Source organism: Apium graveolens, chromosome 2 (assembly GCF_009905375.1).
Source record: "Apium graveolens cultivar Ventura chromosome 2, ASM990537v1, whole genome shotgun sequence".
Classification (NCBI taxonomy): Eukaryota; Viridiplantae; Streptophyta; class Magnoliopsida; order Apiales; family Apiaceae; genus Apium; species Apium graveolens.
In genome coordinates this window covers 153,747,161-153,769,882 of record NC_133648.1, presented here as the reverse complement: position 1 = coordinate 153,769,882, position 22,722 = coordinate 153,747,161, and the positions used below count along the sequence as shown (strand labels likewise).

The 22,722-nt window shown below is 35.0% G+C and overlaps 2 protein-coding genes across 4 annotated transcripts; both read left to right on the top strand.

Moving 5' to 3' along the window:
- Nucleotides 1-1,107: 1,107 nt before the first annotated feature.
- LOC141707929 (uridine kinase-like protein 4) lies at nucleotides 1,108-20,001 on the top strand. Of its 3 annotated transcripts, none has more exons than XM_074511381.1 (15): nucleotides 1,108-1,236; nucleotides 3,045-3,215; nucleotides 4,413-4,504; nucleotides 4,814-4,883; nucleotides 6,154-6,272; nucleotides 6,988-7,084; nucleotides 14,432-14,511; nucleotides 14,690-14,884; nucleotides 15,026-15,109; nucleotides 15,231-15,291; nucleotides 16,758-16,818; nucleotides 17,643-17,736; nucleotides 17,992-18,064; nucleotides 19,151-19,233; nucleotides 19,335-20,001. In XM_074511381.1, the coding sequence occupies exons 2-15, from the start codon at nucleotides 3,062-3,064 to the stop codon at nucleotides 19,482-19,484; spliced, it is 1,413 nt and encodes a 470-aa protein (XP_074367482.1). In that variant the 5' UTR covers nucleotides 1,108-1,236; nucleotides 3,045-3,061; the 3' UTR covers nucleotides 19,485-20,001. The 3 variants fall into 3 exon arrangements, with proteins under 3 accessions (XP_074367482.1, XP_074367481.1, XP_074367479.1); XM_074511380.1 differs by having other exon boundaries at nucleotides 1,183-1,313; XM_074511378.1 differs by having other exon boundaries at nucleotides 1,208-1,346.
- Nucleotides 20,002-20,912: 911 nt separating this feature from the next.
- On the top strand, nucleotides 20,913-22,660 carry LOC141707930 (fructose-bisphosphate aldolase 5, cytosolic). Its single transcript, XM_074511382.1, has 3 exons — nucleotides 20,913-21,067; nucleotides 21,289-21,971; nucleotides 22,156-22,660. The coding sequence occupies exons 1-3, from the start codon at nucleotides 21,040-21,042 to the stop codon at nucleotides 22,516-22,518; spliced, it is 1,074 nt and encodes a 357-aa protein (XP_074367483.1). The 5' UTR covers nucleotides 20,913-21,039; the 3' UTR covers nucleotides 22,519-22,660.
- The last annotated feature ends 62 nt before the right edge of the window (nucleotides 22,661-22,722 follow it).

The window sequence follows — 22,722 nt, the reverse complement described above, 5'->3', positions numbered from 1 at the left end:
CGAGAGAAAAGAAAAAAGAAAAGGATAAAAAAGATTATATGTTGATTACATTTTCCATTTGTTTGGTTATATATCTTAGGATGATGGCCAAAAATACCACTTTTTTTGAAATTTGTGACCAAAATACCAAATTTGAGAAATGCGGCCAAAAAAACCGACGGAATACCCTTTCTCAGATTGGGTATCTGGAATACGCTTTCTCGGTATATGCCCGATTACCCATTCTCAGATTGGGTATATGCCCGATTACCCATTCTCAGACTGGGTATTTCAACCATTTTTTTTTTTAAAGTTGAAATACGCTTTCTGAGATTGGGTATATAAAATACGCTTTCTCAAATTGGGTATATGCCCGAATACCCATTCTCAGATTGGGTATTTCAACTAATTTTTTTTTGTTTTTTTTTGAAAAATGTTTTTTTACAAAAATATAAATAATTTTTTTTTGAAATACCCAATCTGAGAATGGGTATTTGATTGGTAAAAATGGTCAGGATATTGAAAATAGGTATTCTTGTCACTTAGTCCAAAAAAATGTTATTTTTGTCGTTATTTCTATAACTTATAATGATTATGAATCTTATGAACGAAGTCTTAACATTAACCTAAGATTAGTTAATAATTGTGTATACTTATTAATTTATATGATATCAACTATATTTTTGAAAATATATTTTATTATAAATATATGTTGCAAGTTGCGATTTTCAAGAATTTAAAACCGCATCCAAACCGCGAATGAGCGGTTTTTAAAATTTACATCCACAACCAACCCGCGCTTCGCGATTATCCGCAAAATGCGGTTCGGTTACGAGCGGTTGGATGCGGTTCGTCTGTACACCCCTAGTAAAAAGAATTGATTTTGAGGGAGGAAAGTAATCCGAATTTACGGGCTGCTATACTTTACATGTATACGGTTACGGTACACATGATGGGGGTATAATAATTAACCTAGGGAAATGAATGAGCACGGTTATATAACTCGAGTAGTTAAAAGTTTATTCTCTATCGTATCAGGTACTGGGGTGATTTATAAGAATAAATACTCATCTAGTCATTTGTAAGGCCAATGGTCATATTTTAAAAAACAAACTAGGGAAATGAATACTCATCTAGTCATTTGTAAGGCCAATGGTCATATTTTAAAAAACAAACTAGGGAAATGAATGACAAGCTTCCGGAAGAAAACAGCTAAGCAGTCTGTTATGTTGTGTCTTTTTCCGTAAATAGATATTTGTAAGAAGATCTTTTATTTATTTATTTTATAAAATTATTTCTTTGGTTTTTCAAATCAAGTCAAGAGGGAGGAGGAGGTATATTCAAGTATATGCTTTCATTTCACTGATGTATGTACTTATTTATATGCACTCTTTTCTCGTCTCTTTTTACTTGATCTGGTTATTAGTTCCCTCTGTTGAGCTATATTTATCTGATTCCTTGCATTCCTTTTTGTTTTTGCCCTATTTCTAATTGTGATGATAGTGGAAATGGTTGTTGGGCCTTTTTTTCAGAATCATTCTTACCTGCCATTTGTCAATGAATGTTGTACCCTTCATTATGTATGTTGCCTAATTGTCATGGATTTAATGGGAGTGGAGTGTTAGTTCGGAATGACCCAAGTCATTTTTTATGTCCAAATGTTACTCTATTCACCTCAAGAAAGAGTGTTGTTTAATTTCTTAGAATCAATTTGCAAATCGTAAAATTCATATATTGTGTAGAATTATAAAATCGTACTCTTTTTTTTGTGTGGAAAGATGGGAGTAGTGTTGATGTTGGTTCTTGTTAAGTGCATTTCCTTGTTCTGAGCCGAAAATCATAATATAATGATTAATACGGATTAATACTAGATGTAGACTATATATGTGATGCATCGATATCAACCTTAACACACTAATATTGAATTTTTTGAAGGTATTAAGTTGGTTTATACAAACTCAATTATATAATTAAGGGGGCTTAGAAAATTAGTCTTTTCATTTCAAGTTGTTTCGGTTATTAGATCTTGCTGGTTGAGACTGAGAAGGCTTTTCATATCAAACAAACACTTTTATTTACGTAGTCCGTTGTAGGTTACAGTAATAGATGTAACACTATGGAGCATGAGCATTTGAGCAGGATATGAAACCTTGCTGGAAAAAAACAGAAATGTTATTATGATTCCAATCCCGCAGCTAACCTAGTGTTTAAGTTTAATATAGTTGAATACAGAGTTTATTTCGGGGACAATTCTAAATTCTTCTTCCACCCTCAAGAACAATATTTCCTCCTTCCAAATCTCCATTTCTGGAGATTTGTGACTCAAGATATTAACGAGTATTACCTTGATAACCCGGGTCATGCTTTGAGTCTAAATTTAACAAGGTTTAGTTCCACTTTACCAAATGCGACTATGTTCATTGTAGTCCAGATTACCCATAAATTCACAACTTTCTCACACTTACTTGCAGAGCTAAGCCTTACAAGCTCTTTGTCTTGCAAAAGATGCTATATAATAACATGTTCTCAAGACAATTGCAATTCATTAAGTATTATTGCTCTTTTATTTATCAAACAAGCCTAAATTATTACATATTTGTGAATGAAATCATATTTCATTTGTTTTGTCAATTGTTCAAAAGACTCTTGTCAATTTTAAGATTTCCATATTAGTAGTTTCAATTTACAAAGAATCTGACTCACTTAGAGAACTATTTTCTAGAATCCAAGAATATTTCAAGGAAAAAGAGGAGGAAGAAAGTTTAGTAGGTTTAATTTGGATTCCTAATTTTTCCTGCCTAGTGTTTAGTTACCATTTGATGTGTATTTATAATTTTAATATTTCATCTAATATCATTTGAAGTTATACTATAATATTTTTTTCTTACTATCTTCTGCATGAAGATCAATGTTGCATAAAAAGAGTTATATTATTATACATACTGTTTTGTATTCCGTCTGTAGGTGCAAAACTGAAACAGTTTATATCTAATTCAAATGATCTATCCGGCTGCAACATTTTGTCATTTATTAATATATCTAAATAGCAGTATTTTATTGTGCAGTTTCAGAGATTTCGCGCATGGGTTCTAAACCAGTGGAAGATGTATTAGATTCCTTGTCAGGGGTTCATTTTTCAGGATTTCACTTGAATGGCTTTCAGCAAGGAACTGCAAAAGTTGAACAACCAACAGCCTCAGTGGCTGAAAGTGCACATAAACAACCTTTTGTCATTGGTACATTTTGCACCCAAAATTTTATGTAGTACCGATTAGTATTGCGTTTTTATTTAGGACTGGAAGTAATTTTTTTTTTTTGGTTATTTTAAGACCTGCAGACAATATTATGTATAATTGCCTATTGAGCTTCGATGACAGAAAATTCAAGCTCAAGCTTACCAATTTACAGAGAATAGTATCTATAGCCTTGAGGACAATTTATGTAGTAACTGAACTCTATGTTACTCGGACTCGGCTAGAAGTGTCCGACATAGACATGTGTCCAAATATCAGACTCGGCAACATTTTGAAAAATAAACATGGTTTTGGCCTAAAATAAGTGTCCAAGTCCGAGTGTCCATGTCCGAGTGTTTAGTGTCCGACACGGGTACTCAAAGGTAAAATGAAGAGTTCGAGTAACATAGACTGAACTCATACATGTACTTCATCTTCGACTTTGAGGGAATAAGTTTGGTAACTCCTCCTTGATGGATCATGGGGCATAAATTACAACAAAGGCCCATTTTTTAAGAGTAAATTGAATGGATTCATGATTAAGAATCTAACTAAACTTGTTTAGGACATTATTTATTTGAGTTAAAGAAATACAGATTACCTTAATCAAGATAAGAAAATAGCTGAATGGTTTAGCTGAATTATTCTAAACTTCAGTTCATTCAACATGGATCATTCATACTTACCAAATTTCCCAGATTTGAATGCTTCATCCTTAAAACTTGTCTATACAGAATTGTCTTTGCCTGGATGTGTATATGTATTTTGTGAAATGTTTTGGCTTGATTTTGATGGGATGACTTAGAATATCGGGATCAATAAATTAAGAGAATACATTGGACCAGAAATACCCTCAAACATTCATAAATCAGTAGTGTACTTTAGATCATTTACTATTGTTTAGTTTTAGCAGATAGCACCTAAGATGCATGTTTCAAGTGTTTCAGATCAGACTTATGTCACACAAATGAAGCATTCACTCATGTGGTTGATGTATAGAAAGACCGCTGGGGTACTACATATATCACTGCACGTCCTACACGATGTTCTTTATTTTCTATGAACACCGTGTTTTTTCCATGTTAGCTTTTACTAGTTATTCACATTGCGTAGTTGATGTGTTCTTATAACTAGACTTACTCTAGCTTGATTTACAGCATTACCCTTTTGTTTATATCTCAATTTGCAATGTATTTTTAGGAGTTTCCGGGGGTGCAGCATCAGGAAAAACTACAGTTTGTGATATGATAATTGAGCAGCTACATGATCAACGAGTTGTACTAGTTAATCAGGTATTATCTGAGCAATTCTTTTTAGTTTTTATGTACAAAATCTTTTGAAAGACTTTTTCTTTACAATCATTAATCAATTTTCAGCTGCATCAGTTGCTCGAGGGGTCCGTTAACTAGTAATAATATCTATTACCTCTGACAATTTGTAATAACTAGTTCAATTCCGCCATTGTTCCTTCTAGAATTTTCTGTATGTATTTCCACTACTCTTGATTATTTGCTAAACAAAAAGTTGGGATACATCTTCGTATTATTATTTATAGTGCTCTGTCTTTCCATTTTTATCTACTAATATGGATGAGTTGGCAGGAGTCGTTTTATCATAATTTGACTCCAGAGGAACTTGCAAATGTTCATGAATACAACTTTGACCATCCTGGTGAGTATTGTATTTCAATTTTTAGATCTCTAGTGCAAGTAACTTGAACTACTTCTCAATTCAAAGAGAATTGTTGAATTTCATTGTCTAGTTGGTTATAGTATATGGTACCTCTGTATAAAATGTGTGGCCCTTTTGTTGAAAATGTTAGCAAAAAGAGCTAATAGTGTTCTATTGAGATTTGCAAATGAGAAAAATGTACTTAGGGAAGTTATATGAGTACATAGTGTATTTTAATGATAAAGTTTGTAATTCTTTAATCAAGTGCTGTAATTACAAAAGTACCGATCATATATTTTCATTGAAAATCCGTTGTACTCACCTAAGTTGGTGAGTACATGCCACAATGTTATGTTGATTATCAACATGGTTTGTTTGTTTATTTTTGCATTGACATCTCTCTGAAAACAGCTTATTAAGGAATATAAAATATTTTTCTTTTTAATTTTCCAATTTTTTAGAGTGTATAGAAAGCAATAAGTACACAAATGTATCAAAATATTCCGTTGTTAGCAAATGCATCAAAATTTTATGTCGTTAGCCTCACGTCTTTCCATCTGAATCTCTTAAAGTGTTTTGACAGCATAATTCATGTCTGTCCATGAATCAACTCCATATCCCCAGTTTTTATCTAGTTTTTCTATCTTACAGTGTCTAGAAATTTGTTCAAGCCAATAAATGGGCTCTAGGACTATTAAGTACACACAGTAGTAGATGTAACTGAGTATTTGTGTAAAAACCTATCTGTTCCTACCTGGCCTTGAAGAGTGCATTTTGTAGCCTGTTGGTCCTAACTCCTGACATTTTCTTGATCCTAAGGAAAAGTAGTGAATTAAAGAACGAGGTAAATTCAACCTTTTTAGAGTTGAATACGCATGACTGAATAGTGAACGAAAATGTTAGGTGATGTACAAAAACAGTTCTTTCAGGAATGGCTATACAGATAAATGCTGTCTCATAAGAGTGAATGATTTGAAGTCTGTTTCTCATGAATTGGTTGCGTAGCCGGAATGGCCTTGGAGCAGACTAGCAGAATGGATGATTTTAATTCCTTAAATTATCATCTCAATTGATGAAAGAAAATAATATAGTTTCAAACAATGATAATAATGTGATAATGAATTTTTAAAGAGGTCCTCTTCCAAAGTGAAGTTAAATGTTGGATATCTGTATCTTAAATTCTTTGATATTTGGGAAGTCTTGTTGCTGTTTGAATTATTATTGCTAGTTGTAAACCTTCTTTTGCTATAAACTATGTCAATTTCTGCAGATGCATTTGACACTGAGGGGTTGTTGCTAGCTATGGAAAAGTTGAAACATGGGCAATCAGTTGATATTCCTAAATATGACTTTAGAAGTTTCAAGACTGAAACCTCCAAACCTCGAAAAGTAAGTATCAACAAGCTAGATACCATATACTCTATGTTCAGTATTCAGAGTTTGGTAAAAAACGGGGAAGGGGGTCTTACAGCTTACATGTTGGATACATGGATTTTTTTTACTTTTGTTATTTGTTGGAGGATGTTAGTACATATTTTTAGAGGTCGAATACAGTGCAAAATACTCTTGCCTGGGTCTGGGGAAGGTTCCAGTCTACGTACTTACCCTTAAAATTTATAGTGAAGCTGTGGGTTTGAACCCGTGACCTTGTAGATATTTAGTGAACACTTGACGGTTGACAAGTACATCAAGCATGACCCTCATATGGGGATATATTTCCAAATTTTGGTATTATTAATTGTATACAAATCAAATGAATTGATGTTTATTTTGTTACAAGTTTTCAAATCGTGTAGAAACATACTACCTTGGCAACTATATATATTCCAGAAGGATATTACTCCACTTATGTGAAACATATGAGTTCCATTTTCAGCCTACCAACATTTGTTGGGTTAACTTAGAGGGTGTTTCGTCAGAATGATTTGTTTTTTCCCCAAAAACAATTGTTAGATAATATAGTTCCATTCCGACTCATATATCTGTAATAAATATTATACAGACATATTCCTATTTCTGTTTTAATTTATTTAAAAACAAATGATAAATCTTGTGTGTTGCTTCATATATATTTCCTTAAAAGCTCCCTTAATATTCTGGACAGGTCAATCCGTCAGATGTGATACTCCTGGAAGGCATACTCATTTTCCATGATTCTCGTGTCCGAGCTTTGATGAACATGAAGATTTTTGTAGATACAGGTCCCGTTCCCTCCTTTCTTTAATTTCGTTGATAGCGGGTTTGTCAAACTGGCAAATTTCCCGTCCTCAAACTTATGTATATGAGATGGTTCTCTTCTGTCTGAACTGTACCTTTTAATCCTGTAATTTGTTAAACTTTAGTAGGAATGAACTGGATTGGAATTTTAAACCATTTTACGTTCTGAGTTTAGCTAGCATTTCCGTGGCATTCATCACTTACCATTAGAACTTTGAGTAGATTACCTAATAAGGTTCACTAGAAGTGGTGTAGTAAATTAACATATTCAGAACTTTATACCAGTATATTGGTCACACTTAATTGTTACAAGTACGCGTTCAACAACAAATTATGTAACTAGTTATAAATAGGGTTATCCAACACATTTTGCTTTTATAAGTGATTAAACTTCATTCCTGGGTCAATTTCATCTGATAAGATTATTAACAAAGTATCTAGGAGGTTGAATACTTGATTTTACTGGCTTTAGCCACATTATGATCTACTGAGGATCTCTTCTAGTTCACTTTTTTTTTTCTAAGCAAGATCAGTGTTTGTTTTCCTACAGACATTTCTTCACTTTTTTGCAATCAAGCATCGAATAATTAATGTTCCACATTGAGGTTCACATCTTCAATAATCCATCATTTTAAGTTGGTCACAAGTCACAACACCAAACATCTCTCTTCCGCTCTTTGATTTTCTAAATTTCATCCCTATTCTCCCCTTTGGTTCTACTCTGTTTTATTTGTTGCTTTGCAGCCGTGACCGCCTTACAAGTAGTGTTTAATACATTTTTTTATAGTTTCGTTTTCATGATATCTTTATCCTCTATCTGGCTCTATTATATGTTTTTTCAACTATATCAGATGTGCAGTGTTTAAGAGCAAGTCCAATACTTTTCCTAAATGATATCCTATTTTCAATATATAAGGAATTTGACACAAAATGGTAGTCCAACAATGTCCTAGTGGTTCCTTAAATCACTAGAACTTTCTCTAATATATACTCCCTCCGTCCCTTTATACATTTCCTATATTGACTTCGGACACTATTAATGCTAAGCGATTGACTATTAATTTACGTCTAATCTATAAGATCAAATATAGTCATGAGTGATCTCGTTGGATTCGTATTTATGAGTACTTTAATATAATAAAGTTTTTATATTTAATACTATTATGAAATTAAAGATATTAACAATAAAAAATGTGCATTGACAAACGTGTTCAACACAAATAGGAAACATTCTTAGGGACGGAGGGAGTACTAAATATGATCTGCCATGTTGTAGAATCTGTTTACATTTTAATTCTATTTATTAAGTATATAAATAGTGCTTATACCAAGTGGAGAATTAGATTTTCTGTATCGAAATTTATGAGATGATAAAGAAGAATGAACAGACATGTATGTTTATGGGGTCAAGATCATATGAAAATTTTTGCCAGAATTCGAACTTAGAACATATCAGCCTTGGATATTTTTTGTAGTCAATAGCTCATATATATATACACACTTAGTATGGAGTGTGCTTCTTATCGATGAATCCCCTGCTTCTCTTTGTTTTTTTTTGTGCTTAAGTTCGGAGAGATCCTTTGCGCTACGGTGGCTTTTCACATTTAACATATATGAGTCCAACTTAATTATCCCTTTATCATTTAAGCCTCTTGTTCTTGTCACCCAATATTGTAGGTGATGTGGATTCTAAAACGTGTTATCTGTGATTTTATTACAATTGCTGTTCTGTGCCACTTTTAGCAAGTATTTAATGGATACCGAACCATCACTTCTGATCATTTACCCGGAGATCAGATCAGCATGTCAATTGAAATAAAGTGTTATGCTTTCCTTATTGTAGGCTTGCTTGAACATACAAATCAGATAAAGGGCTTAATTTTAACTTTCTACCTAGAGCACATTTAAGTAGACTCACAAATTACTATAACCGTAAAGTTTACAAAAGTAGTGGTGCAAGTATAACTTTCGTGCTATGACATTTCTTTTTAAATATCCATCTATATGTTAACAGATGTCATTAGCTGTCCATATCAGTCAATAGCTGTCCATATCACCGGGATACACGTATAACGTATATCTAAGTATATCCTAAGGCTGATCTTGTGGCTGTAATTAGGGAGTTTATTTTGGCTGTAATCATGGGATATACGTAGCTGTTAGAATCTGTATATGACTGTGTTGTACCTATAAATACAGCAGCTCGGCTGGATCAAATACATAAGAGATTTCTGGATTCTTCATCTCTTTAGTCTGATATTTTCATCGTATCAGAGCCTGGTCCATATACTGTATAAGCTTTTAGGCAGTTCTGTCTGCATCGTCCGTTCCTTAGGCCTTGCGAGGTATTTTCAGTCTTAAATTTTTTTTTTCGTAGTACCTCTAAAATGGAGCCACAACACCATAGATTGGCTATAAAGTTGGATGGGAAAAACTACTTCCTGTGGGCCTCCTATTTCAAAAACTTTTTGGAGGGTCAAGATCTGTGGTCATATGTTATGTTACTAGGACTCGGTTAAAAGTGTCCGACAAGGATACGTGTCCGAGTATCGGACTCGGCAACATTTTGAAAAATATACATGTTTTTGGCCTAAAATAAGTGTCCAAGTCCGAGTGTCCATGTCCGAGTGTCGAGTGCCCGACACGGGTACTCAAAGGTAAAATGAAGAGTCCGAGTAACATAGGTCATATGTTGATGGCACCACTACCAAACCCCACTGAAAAGGAACCTAGTGCCAAATGGGTGATTAAAAATGCCAAGATTAAAACTTGGTTCATGGAATCTGTGGACAATTCCATCGCTGTTAATCTCAGCACTTTCAGTACTGCACATGCAATGTGGGAGTATCTTAAGCGCATCTACAAACAAAGCAACGAGGCAAGGATGTATCAGCTTGAACAAGAGATAAGTAATTTAACCCAAGATTCTTCCAGTATTCAAGAATTATATTCTGCCATGATGTTACTTTGGAATGAAATGGATATGATTGATGATACCATTCTAGAGGCTGCTCTAGACACTGTTTTAAAGCTCAAACAAAAATCTCGTGCTCGACAATTTCTGATGAAACTACGACCAGAATTTGAACTTGTTCGTGCTGCAATTCTCAATCGTGGAGGAAAGTCAGATCTTGATACAATTCTTCCAGATCTCCTGGCCGAGGAAACACGATTGATGTCTCTTTCATCACACAAATTGGTCCAAGATACAACTTTGGTTGGTACTGCCCAGAAGTCAAAATATCGCAATATGAGCACAACAGAATGTCTTATTTGCCATGAAAAAGGCCATATTGCTAGTCATTGTTCGAAAAGAAAAGGATCAACGGCCAATGCTGCATCATCTCTATTTTGTCGATATTGCAAGACAGAAGGGCATCTGATCGAGAATTGTAAGATAAGACCTCCCAAGAATAGAAATCACAAGGTGTATATGGCTTCTTCAACCTCAACAGTTGAACCTGCTGAAACGAATTCACAAATTTCTGGTCAAGCCCCTCATTCTACCTCTCCTTCTCCTGAACTCATTCAACAAGTCATTCAAGCTCTTCAAGCTTCTGATTTTGGTAAGACAAATACACATAACTCTTGGATTATAGACTCCGGTGCTTCCCATCACATGACGGGAAATTCAGATGTTTTTCATTCTAGTGTACCTTATAAATAACAGAAAAATATCATTTTTGCTAATGGGGACAGTCTTCCTGTTAACCGGGTCGGATCTTTAAAACTTGATCTTCCAAACTCTGGTTCTCTAACACTATCGAATGTTTTATATGTACCAAAATTATCTGCCAATCTTATTTCAGTAAGTCAGTTGGTATAACAAAATTGCATCGTCTCATTTTCTGCTTGTGGTTGTTTAATACAGGACTTGCGAACCGGGAATGTGATTGGGAATGGCCATAGGAATGGGGATCTCTTTGTTTTGGACTTTGGTGACACATCTTCCACTCAATTTACTTGCTTTCTTGCACCCTCCTCTTCTGATATAAGTACCTCAAATAAATTGTGGCGACTTTGGCATAACCGTCTTGGCCATCCTCATGCTTTAAATTTGAATTCTTTGTTTTCTTCTGGTGCCTTAGTAGACAAACTTGATATGTCATCAGAAATTGATAAAACTTGTGAGGATTGTGCTCTTTCCAAAGCACATACTTTACCGTTTGTTAAGAGTAATAATCATGCTGTTAGTTTGTTTGATATTATCCATTCTGATGTTTGGGGACCTTCCCGTGTTGGTTCGTTAAGTGGAAAATATTATTTTGTTGTGTTCATTGATGACTGGTCACGTTATTCTTGGGTGTATTTTCTACGTCAGAAATGAAGTATTACAAGTTTTTAAGTATTTTCAAGCAATGGTGCAAACTTAATTTAATATGAAAATTAAGATTCTACGCACAGATTCAGGGGGAGAATATATATCCAAAGAATTTAACCATTTTCTAGCTGAAGAGGGAATCATTCATCAAACAAGTTGTCCTCATCAACCCCAACAAAATGGTGTTGCTGAGCGAAAACACAGACATTTAATGGAGACAGCACGTGCTATTCGTATTCATGCAGGTTTATCAAAGTTATTTTGGGCAGAAAATGTGGCAACATCAGGATATTTGATTAATAGGTTACCTACTCCGGTGATAGGTAACATATCTCCACTAGAGAAGTTGTTTAAATATGCCCTGACTATAGAAAGCTTCGTATTTTTGGTAGTACTTGTTATGCGCTTCTTCCTAGATCCGAGTACTCAAAAATAGATGCAAAATTTGCAAAATGTATCTTTCTTGGTTATTCGGAATCACAAAAAGGATATCGTTGTTATGATTGGGAAAACAAACGAATGAGAATATCTCGGAATGTGATATATTTTGAAAGTAAACCATATTTTAAGTCTTCATTTTCTTCGTCTGAATCTGTTGATAATTCCATTCCTTTGTCTGTTTTTCCAAAAGATGCGCTGGAATTATTACTTATCAACGAAGAGCAAAGCTTCCCCCTCCTATGGCTCAACCATCACAAACTCGGGATCCAGGTAATATCGATTCTCTTAGACAACCAAATGTCCCTCCATCCCCGCCATCACAAAACTTTGTTCCACACCGATCATCGCGTATTTCTAAACAACCTGACCGGTTTTCATTTTTATCTACATTAGATCAATTTTCCATTCCCAGATCATATAAGCAGGCAGCAGAAAGTACAGAATGGAATCATGCTATGCAGGAAGAGTTGGATGCCTTGATACAGAATAATACATGGGAGCTTGTTCCTAAACCTGAAAATCAGCCGGTTGTTGGATGCAAATGGGTTTATACAGTAAAGTTGCGGCCTGATGGTTCATTAGATCGATACAAGACACGGTTGGTAGCATAAGGTTACAAGCAAAAATATGGCATTGATTACGGCGAAACTTTCACTCCTGTTGCCATAATGACTACTGTTCGTACCTTGATAGCTGTTAATGCAGTTCGAAATTGGGACATATATCAGATGGACGTTAAAAACGCTTTTCTTAGTGGTGATCTCTCGAAAACAGTTTACATGCATCCTCCTGTTGGATATTCAACTTTTCCAAACATGGTTTGCAAATTACGGAAAGCGTTGTATGGATTGAAACAAGCTCCTCGGGCTTGGTTTTCAAAACTAAAAGCAGTGTTACAGAAAGCCGGATATTCTCAAAGTCACAATGACTACTCTCTTTTTATTTCAAACACATCACAAGGAACTGTTTTTGCACTCATATATGTTGATGATATTCTAATCACAGGTGACAATCAACAAGGTATACAACATCTTAAGCATATTCTTCAACAATCCTTTCAAATGAAGGATCTTGGCCTTGTATCTTACTTTCTTGGATTAGAAATCTCACGAAATTCTGATGGTTACTTTGTAAGTCAGCATAAAAGCATAAATACACTCAAGATCTTATCGAAATGGCAGGCCTCACCGATGACAAGGTTGTCGATACTCCTCTTGAGCTGAATGTTAAGTACAACAAAAACGATGGCTCTCCTATTTTAGATCCGAGTCTTTACCGAAGCATCGTTGGAAGTTTGGTCTAACTGTGACCCGTCCTGATATTGCTCATGCAGTCCAACTTGTCAGTCAGTTTGTTTCTGATCCTCGACGATTGCATTTAACCGCTGTTCATCGCATTATCCGGTATCTTCGATCCACTCCAATGCATGGCTTATCATACTTGCATAAGAGTCCTTTACAGCTGCGAGCTTTCTCTGATGCTAACTATGCAGGCTGTCCAGACACGGCTCAATCGACTACTGCTTATTGTATATTTTTGGGTAGTTCCTTGATTTCTTGGAAATCAAAGAAGCAACCAACTGTATCAAAGTCATCAACCGAAGCTGAATATCGAGCCATGTCCTCTTCGAGTAGTGAGGTTATTTGGCTTCAACGACTACTAAAGGACTTTGGTATCCAACTGAAATTTCCCACACCTCTGTATTGTGATAATGAAAGCGCGGTTAAAATGTCAAGCAATCCTGTTTTTCATGAGCGAACCAAACATATTGAAGTCGATTGCCATTTTGTTCGAGAAAAATATGAACAAGGCTTGATTAGTCTTCCACATGTTTCATCTAAGGACCAACTTGCTGATTTCTTTACGAAGTCACAAACAAAAAGCCGACATAATCATTTTGTCAGCAAACTACTGGTCAGTCCACCATTAGTTTGAGGGGGAGTGTTAACAGATGTCATTAGCTGTCCATATCAGTCAATAGTTGTCCATATCACTGTTGTATATATGGTATATCTAATCTAAGTATATCCTAAGGCTGATCTTGTGGCTGTAATTAGGGAGTTTACTTTGGCTGTAATCATGGGATACACGTAGCTGTTAGAATCTGTATATGACTGTGTTGTACCTATAAATACAGCAGCTCGGCTGGATCAAATACATAAGAGATTTCTGCATTCTTCATCTCTTTAGTCTGATATTTTCACTATACAGATAATATGTAAACATTGTTTTCTGTGTTCACAAATTGCTATTTGTAAGGCACAATTCATGATCTGCTTACATATGACTTTAGGATATAATACTGTGAGCTAATCAGGGAATGTAAGAAGCTATGTTTTATCTATTCGAAAGCTCACCATGTAGAACTTTAGCAATTTCTGGCTTCATGTTTTTAGTTTTTGTGGTTTTTTTTTTTAATTTAAAATTCTGTGTTCTTCCCTATTTTAGTTAGTACTTATTATGGATACAGTCATCTGTATCTAAGCTTGTGGTTTTCATCTTTGCGTTGTTGACCATTGTTGTCTTCACAATATTTTTTTTAAATTTTGGTGTTCACAATATAGTGCAGATGCTGATGTGCGATTGGCAAAGAGAATAAGACGTGATACAGTTGAAAAGGATAGAGATATAGGCATGGTGCTTGATCAGGTTAGTTGAGCCATAATATCCTCAAATAGAATTTAAGCTTCACTATTCTGCAAATCACATCATATTGGTATAGTGCCCCCATTCTCATTAGGCATTGCTATGTAAATTGCTAAACAATATGTAATATAAGTTCTAGATGGCTTGTGTGTCAATTTGTTGAAATCTCGACCTTGTGCAGTACTCAAAATTTGTGAAGCCTGCTTTTGATGACTTTATACATCCAACAAAGAAGTATGCTGATATTATAATTCCTCGCGGAGGTGACAATCATATAGCTATTGATTTGATTGTTCAACATATTCGGACAAAACTGGGTCAAAACGATCTTTGTAAAATATATCCCAATTTATATGTCATACAGTCAACTTTCCAGGTACTACTATTTTTCTTTTGTACATGGTGCTTTTTATTTAAATTCTGACGGGCTTAACATACAGCATGGTTTCAACAAGTAATTCTCTACTGGGTCCAGTTCGTTTTCTTATTTGTTCTTATGCAATTCTTTACCATTCAGATACGTGGTATGCATACGCTTATACGTGATGCTCAAATAACGAAGCATGATTTTGTTTTTTATGCTGATCGATTGATTCGTTTGGTGGGTTACTCTTCGCTATTGTATTGTCATTATTTAAAAGAATGTCTCTGTTCTGTAGTTTGTAAGCCAATTGTGTGATGTATGTTATTATGTATGTTAAAAAGTAATCTGCAAATGGTAGGTTGTTGAACATGGCCTTGGACATCTTCCATTCACAGAAAAGCAGGTGATCACTCCAACTGGTGAGTCACTATCATTCAGAATGTTATGGGTGTTGGCCCTTCATATCACAATTTCAAGCAAAATGGCCCAAAAAATCACATTTCAGAAAAATGGCCCTTTATATCACACAATAACACAATTTTAAGTTGCGCTTTCAGAAAAGCATTATTAATTTGCGTTTCTCTTAAGTAAAAAATTTTGAACAAAAAATAAAAAAAAGTTAAAAGTCTGAAAAAGCATTTTTGGAATGCGTGACATCTCTAAACGCATGTTATAGATAACGTCTGACCTCGTATGCACTGAGCTCCTATTTTCCCCGCCGAACCACTGAAGCAACATGAGCTTATTGGAAAATTTATAAACGCAATTTTAATAATCGTTTCTTTGTGATAGAAAGGGCCATTTATTCCTACTGTGATATTTAGGGCATTTTACTCCAAAATTGTGAGAAAAAGGGCCATTTCTTGAATGTTATTCTGTATACAAGCATCCTATCTTAACATGTGAGGTCTGAACGAAGTTCTTTTTTTCAAAACAAATTTACGTGGGCTTATTTATTTATTTTTTTTTGATCATCTTGTTTCCATCGTTCTTTGGTTTCATAGACTGCCTAGAATTACTGTATGCAAGTTCTCTATTCTTTTTTACAAGGCCTATAATTATTTTTTTTTGTTTTTTATCTTGTCCAATGTTCTAATCAAGTGCTTATTTTATCCAGCGGGGGCTTTTTGTAGTTCTTTTTCTTGTCATATTGATTTGTTATATATTTCTAAATAAAAGTATTATCTCTCCCTTTATATTTCCTTTTCCAATATGATTGATGAATATATGTCTGTGGATATTGTTTATAAATGTAACATGTCTGGATTATGCAAATTTTAGTGGTATATCGAATTGAGAATAAGGATCCTAAGGTAGATCTTAGGAAAATTTCCTAAGGTAATGGTTGATTTGGGTGCATTATATTCTTTATCTATTTGCTTACTTTCCTAATTTCAAAGCCATGCAAAATATATCATAAGTAAATATTTAATAATAAATGATTAGGATTACTTGTTTACATGTATTTGTGGTGATCTTAGGGAAAAGTATTCTAAGGTTAACCTTAGTATCCTTATTCTCTTTCGAATTTCTGTTATTTATCCAAATTTTTTCAACGATTATATATTTCACATTTTTCTAAGATGACATTCGAAGCTTAAATGCAAATAAATGTATTACGGTCAAACACAAGTTATCTTAGGAGTTCCAATAATTTTTGAATTTTCAAAGTAGGATGGTTTTTTAACTAACAAATTTAAGTATGTTAAACTGCATTGTTTCTTTGACTATGTTGATAACCCCTTGCGAGTACAGGTAATTCTCACATCACTTATCTTTTTTTTTTTTGGTTTAGTTGTCTCATCCGGAGGAGTGTATCTTTACATATAAATTTCTTCAACTATTTCAATTTGCTTTTGTATTGTTCTGAATTTCTTGGATGCAGATTCTGTGTACACAGGTGTTGATTTTTGTAAGAGGTTATGTGGTGTCTCTGTCATTAGAAGGTACTGGTTTCAGCATATCAGTTCCTGTTCTCACACATAGAATTATGCCAGCCAACACTTTTTGGACCAACCCCTCAAAATTTTTATCAGTATTCCAGGTGTCTGTTAGGCCTTAAAATAATTTCAGCTGTATTGTAGCCTAGTTGGTATCTCTCTCTTTTTTGTAACAAGGTCAGTGATTTAAGCCTCACTGGAGGCATGTATATGTGAGTATTTGATTTGCTGTTATTGACTCTACCAAAAAAGAGATGAAGGGAGATTTTCATCTGTAGGGGGTAATGAAATCTAGAGTTAATATAAGCAGTAAAGCAGTAACTAATTTTTTTCTAGAGAGAACCGAAAAGAAATGGTTGTATGGGCTTTTACAGTTACAACTAATTTGTGCAGCATGTAGGTACAAATTGAAAGAATATCTTTAGTTTCTGCTTGATTTATTTATTAAAATATTTAGGAAAACTTAACTTGGCCGGCCTGGTCCTACACATTGACCTCTGATACTACAGATTCATTTTTAATAGAAGGAACACCCTGTCTGGATAGAGGCAGGAAGCTAGATTTATCCTCTATTCAATATTGATCTAAAATACAATGAAGCCATGATTTACACTAAATTTGTTCTCTTTTACACCTTTTCTTTCACCTGGTAAAAGTGAATATGTAGAGAATAAATACCTGAATTTTACCATGATAATGATATCTGATATCCTAGAAGTGGTTCTTTTAAATTCGCAGTGTCTTTTTTGTCTTTATAAATAAAGTTAAGAGGTAAAACCAAAGTTCTGTTACTTGAATCCTTGATGACCAGTCTTTTTAAATTTATGCAGCGGTGAGAGTATGGAAAATGCTCTGAGAGCATGTTGTAAAGGTATCAAAATTGGAAAAATTCTTATTCATAGAGAGGGTGATAACGGCAAACAGGTTTGTGCGTGCTATCTTTGTTGTTTTTCATCTTCTCCATCTAATCCATGTATTGTTTTTATGACTGTTGTAAAGTGGATACCCAATATTTTTTTTACTAAACGGATACCCAATATTTTAATATCTAAAATGTAGAGATTTCTAATTGACTCTAGTAAAACGATTGTCGTACTACCAATTCAACAGTATTTTCATTGCATTATTCTGCATATGAATTAGAATACTGTCATCGTGATAAATTTATTTATTATGCAGTTGATATATGAGAAATTGCCCCAAGATATCTCTGAGAGGCATGTGTTATTATTGGATCCCATTTTGGGCACAGGTTTGTGCATGTACCCTTAGGAAGTTCTTTTCCTTCCTTTCTTTATCATTTAATGTCATGCTCTGTTTGGCTGCGACGAGTGTAGGCAGGAGCGAATGGAATGAAATTTGTATTACTTTATGGGTATAGGTTTATGATTTTATTCTTTCCGGTTTTTCCCATTCCATTTCCAGCAACTTAAACCACAGCTAAAATCCACCAATTTAAGATGGCATGCTACATTCTCCTTCCAACAATTTGTCCATGCAAACTTCATCATAAAAATTGAGCACTCCCTCATTTTTGTTGACTTTTAACATATTTTCATTCTCGTTGCTTCTTGTTCGTAATACGTCATGTCTTTCCATTCCCATTTTAATCTCTTCAACCAAACAGAGCATATGATGTAGGACAGAATATGTAAGCGAGTAATAAAACAAAGATTTATCGATAAGCAATAAATTATACGATTCCCAAGAATAATAATCAATATTATTCCCAAGAAAAATGTATAATCAAAGATGAGTAAGTAATAATGTGGGGATTACAATGCTTATATAGGAATAGAAAACCCAAATATGGACTAAGGCCCATAAACAATCGGGCTTTATTATAAATACACTACTAATTTAACAAACTCATAACCCCGCATATAAACAAATATATAAATACATTATATATCTTTACACTAAATACATATAAACTAATCAATTACATATATATTAATTCCCTATTCTCCTTCCTCATCAGCATCAGTGTGTATGGATGGTAGCATAACACATTTTATCTGATTTTGTATTGTGTGAAGCCTTTCTGTCTTTTCTTTTAGAATATCGATGCTAGGGATTTTAGATGGGTATGTTTTTTGTGGTTTTCTCTACTACTACCTTTTTTCCGGCCTTGTGCAGTTATAGAGCTTAGAAATGCATATAGAGCTAAGTTCTAATCACAGCTACATCTTTTCTTATCTTGGCTCTTTGGCTTCTTAAGCTAGTTTGTTATTGATCTTAAACTGAGGATGTTTCTTAGGGATGATGATGTTACATACAGGATTATAGATGATATAATATTCTTGTTTTTATAAGTTTACTTTGTTTATCTCTTCAGGAAATTCAGCTGTTCAAGCTATCTCTTTACTACTAAGGAAGGGTGTACCAGAGACCAACATCATATTTCTCAATCTTATATCTGTAAGCTAAATAGTTCCTACACTGCTACTTGTTTGAAGTAAGATATAAGATAGTAAAGTTGGAATGTTAATCTCAATTTATCTGCTGTTACCACTTACCAGGCACCACAAGGAGTGCATGTAGTTTGCAAGCATTTTCCGAGAATTAAGATCGTCACGTCAGAGATTGAAACTGGTTTAAACAAAGAGTTTCGTGTGATTCCTGGTATGGGTGAGTTTGGAGACAGATATTTCGGCACAGATGATGAATGATCACCGTGGCTCCCATCATTATATATGGTCTTAAAGGAGCTCGTTTTTAACCACAATCTATATCTGACCTTTACTTCTAGAGAGTTGATAAGAGTTGTGTCGAATGCCGAAGAGCTCATGTGAGCTGCAGTTGAGCATTTACAGTTTTGCATTTGTTTGGTTATGTAATGGTGCTTAACTATGACTTCTAAGCATTACGAGGCAGACGCTCTTTTTTTTTTCCTTTAATCATCAGGCGGACTTAATTATCAGTTGTTTGTGATGGTAATGGATGAATTTTTCCGTCACCATTACCTCAAATTATGTTTGCAATAATGGAGGGAGAGGGTTTGTAACGGAATGGTGGGCAATGTACCCTTTGCATTTCATAGGAAGAGAGTTTCAGAAGAAACAGAGGAGGTAACCGGAAGTTGTGTTATTGCTAAGGGTTACTAACCTGAATTTTGTTATGGACGCTTGTATGTTACAATCACACATATCAAGTGGATGGAGATAATATTGTCAGTTTTGTGAAATACATCACATCTCTACCGAATAATTTGGTTAAACACCAAACAAAACCCTAACATCCAAAAAAGGTTCATCTATCTCCCCTGTAGTTCATTTCTATCAAATTATCTTCCATTGAGTTGCATTATCCTTCATTCCTAAATGCATTCTTAAAATGAGAATTTATTAGTGCTTCATGCATATATTTCATCTACATACATTAGACTCAAGGTGCTACATGTTTAATATATTTCCATATATTGTACATACAATATAAGCCAGATATTTAAAGCTAAGAAAGATATTTTTCAATGTGGATAAATTCAATAAAGAACCCTGTTACTTGTTCAGGTACCGAACCGACCTCTGTGTGTGGGGCACTTTTCAGATTTTAGTGCTGAGATACTTGTTTATCCTCAGATTCATCTTAGTCTCCAAGGAAGTTTTTATACATCGGAACAAATGTCTGAAAAATTTCGGCGCAACCAAAAACCAAATTTTCAAGTTCAACCCTTTTTCTATGTAATTACCTCTATAGTTTTTTTTTTTTGCTTAACCTTCTCAAGTTTCGTAAACCTATACTCGTACGTCGTTGGTCCCCCCGACAAACTAATGTTGTCCCCCGTCTTTTCGCATTTTTTCACAGATATACAGTATAAGAAAAATTAGTAGAGCATGAAAAGAGTGACATGACCATAACATTCACATTCACGTAAATGTTCAATTTTAATTATGTCTGCCAAAATTAATCACCTATAAGATGGTTGTAACAATCACATGTTGGGACGAGGACCCTTGATAGTAACAAAAAAAGATGGCAAAAGAAATTATGGATGAGGGGAATTGTGGAGGAGTAGAGATAAAAGGTGCGAGTGGAAGCTCAGACTGATCACTCATTCTTCTATCCCAGGATGATAACTTTCCACAGGCTAATCTCCTTGACACGTGTTATTGGCAACCCTGAATCCAATTGGCATATTCTCTTGAACTTTATCTCTATATCAAAGAGCTTCTTCTTTTCATTTTATTGTTCTGTACTGCTAGCTACTTCATCTTCAACATTATAATGTCTGCCTTCGTAGGAAAGTATGCTGGTAGTACATTCACTTACTCCTTGCTTTACTCTGCCATGTTAAGATATTACACACTCTCACACACATATATATAACTACACTTTCATACATGCATAATGCATCAAATATACTATATTGAAATCCACATATATAGGTTGTTACTTGTTACAACAATCTATTTTTATGACCTTGTGGTAGATATTGGTATATTGTACTAACTTTTGTGCTATAAATTCCTATAGATGAGCTAATCAAGAATGCCAAATACATTGCCACACCTGGGAAGGGTATTTTGGCAGCAGATGAGAGCACTGGCACCATTGGAAAACGTCTGTCAAGCATCAACGTAGAAAACGTCGAGTCCAACCGTCAAGCTCTCCGCGAGCTACTTTTTACTGCTCCAAACGCGCTTCCTTATCTTTCCGGTGTCATTCTCTTTGAAGAGACTCTTTACCAGAAAACTTCTGATGGAAAGCCTTTTGTTGATGTTCTTCTTGAAAACAATGTTCTTCCAGGCATCAAGGTCGACAAGGGCACAGTTGATTTAGCCGGTACCAATGGTGAGACTACGACTCAAGGATTTGACTCACTTGGGGCTCGTTGTGCTGAGTACTACAAGGCAGGTGCACGGTTTGCCAAGTGGCGTGCTGTCCTTAAGATAGGTGTGACCGAGCCATCTGAGTTGTCCATTCAGCAGAATGCTCAGGGCTTGGCTCGGTATGCAATTATTTGCCAGGAGAACGGACTTGTGCCGATTGTGGAACCAGAGATCTTAACTGATGGAAGTCATGACATCAAGAAATGTGCTGCAGCTACTGAAACTGTGCTGGCTGCAGTTTATAAGGCACTCAATGACCAACATGTTCTTCTAGAAGGAACACTCTTGAAGCCCAACATGGTCACACCAGGCTCAGATAGCCCAAAAGTACATATTTCTTCCTACATATTTGGAATGCAAGTACAAGTTAACTTAGAATTGCTATACTTTATTTGTTTATTAATGATGAATTCAATTCCTTGAGGAATATTGTGCTAATATTCAGATGTTAACGATAACCACAGATTGTTTGGCATTATATTTGTTACTCTTATTTTGTCCGTCGTGACAGGTAACACCAGAAGTGATAGCTGAATACACAGTGACAGCACTGAGGCGAACGGTGCCACCAGCTGTGCCCGGGATTGTGTTTTTATCAGGGGGGCAAAGCGAGGAAGAGGCAACAGTGAACCTGGATGCCATGAACAAGCTGGAGGTTCTGAAGCCATGGACACTTTCCTTCTCGTTTGGGCGAGCACTGCAGGCAAGCACACTAAAGACATGGGGAGGGAAGAAGGAGAATGTTGAGAAAGCGCAGGAGGGGTTCTTGGCAAGATGCAAGGCTAATTCGGATGCCACTCTTGGAAAATATAGTGGTGGAAGTGCGGGTGGAGTGGCTTCCGAGAGTTTGTATGTCAAAGGGTACAAATACTAGGTGCATGCATCAGGGCCACCCGGCTCCGTGTATCCATCATCACAAATTGATATCAGTGACTCTGTAATTCATTCTATCTGTCTCCACAAATTCAGTCAGCTTCTCTTACCAACAATGTTAATATATTTATACCATTCTAATATGTTGCAATGATTTATATTACAGCTCCTAACCAACAACAAAACTGATCGATAAGACACTGAA

Excerpts from the sequence above, each read along its gene's own strand:
- LOC141707929 (XM_074511381.1), top strand. The coding sequence starts at position 3,062 with ATGGGTTCTAAACCAGTGGAAGATGTATTAGATTCCTTGTCAGGGGTT. Across the intron at positions 4,505-4,813 it reads GAGTTGTACTAGTTAATCAG|GAGTCGTTTTATCATAATTT; the intron begins GTATTATCTGAG and ends ATGAGTTGGCAG. Across the intron at positions 14,512-14,689 it reads TAGGCATGGTGCTTGATCAG|TACTCAAAATTTGTGAAGCC; the intron begins GTTAGTTGAGCC and ends GACCTTGTGCAG.
- LOC141707930 (XM_074511382.1), top strand. The coding sequence starts at position 21,040 with ATGTCTGCCTTCGTAGGAAAGTATGCTG. Across the intron at positions 21,068-21,288 it reads CTTCGTAGGAAAGTATGCTG|ATGAGCTAATCAAGAATGCC; the intron begins GTAGTACATTCA and ends AAATTCCTATAG. Across the intron at positions 21,972-22,155 it reads CAGGCTCAGATAGCCCAAAA|GTAACACCAGAAGTGATAGC; the intron begins GTACATATTTCT and ends CCGTCGTGACAG.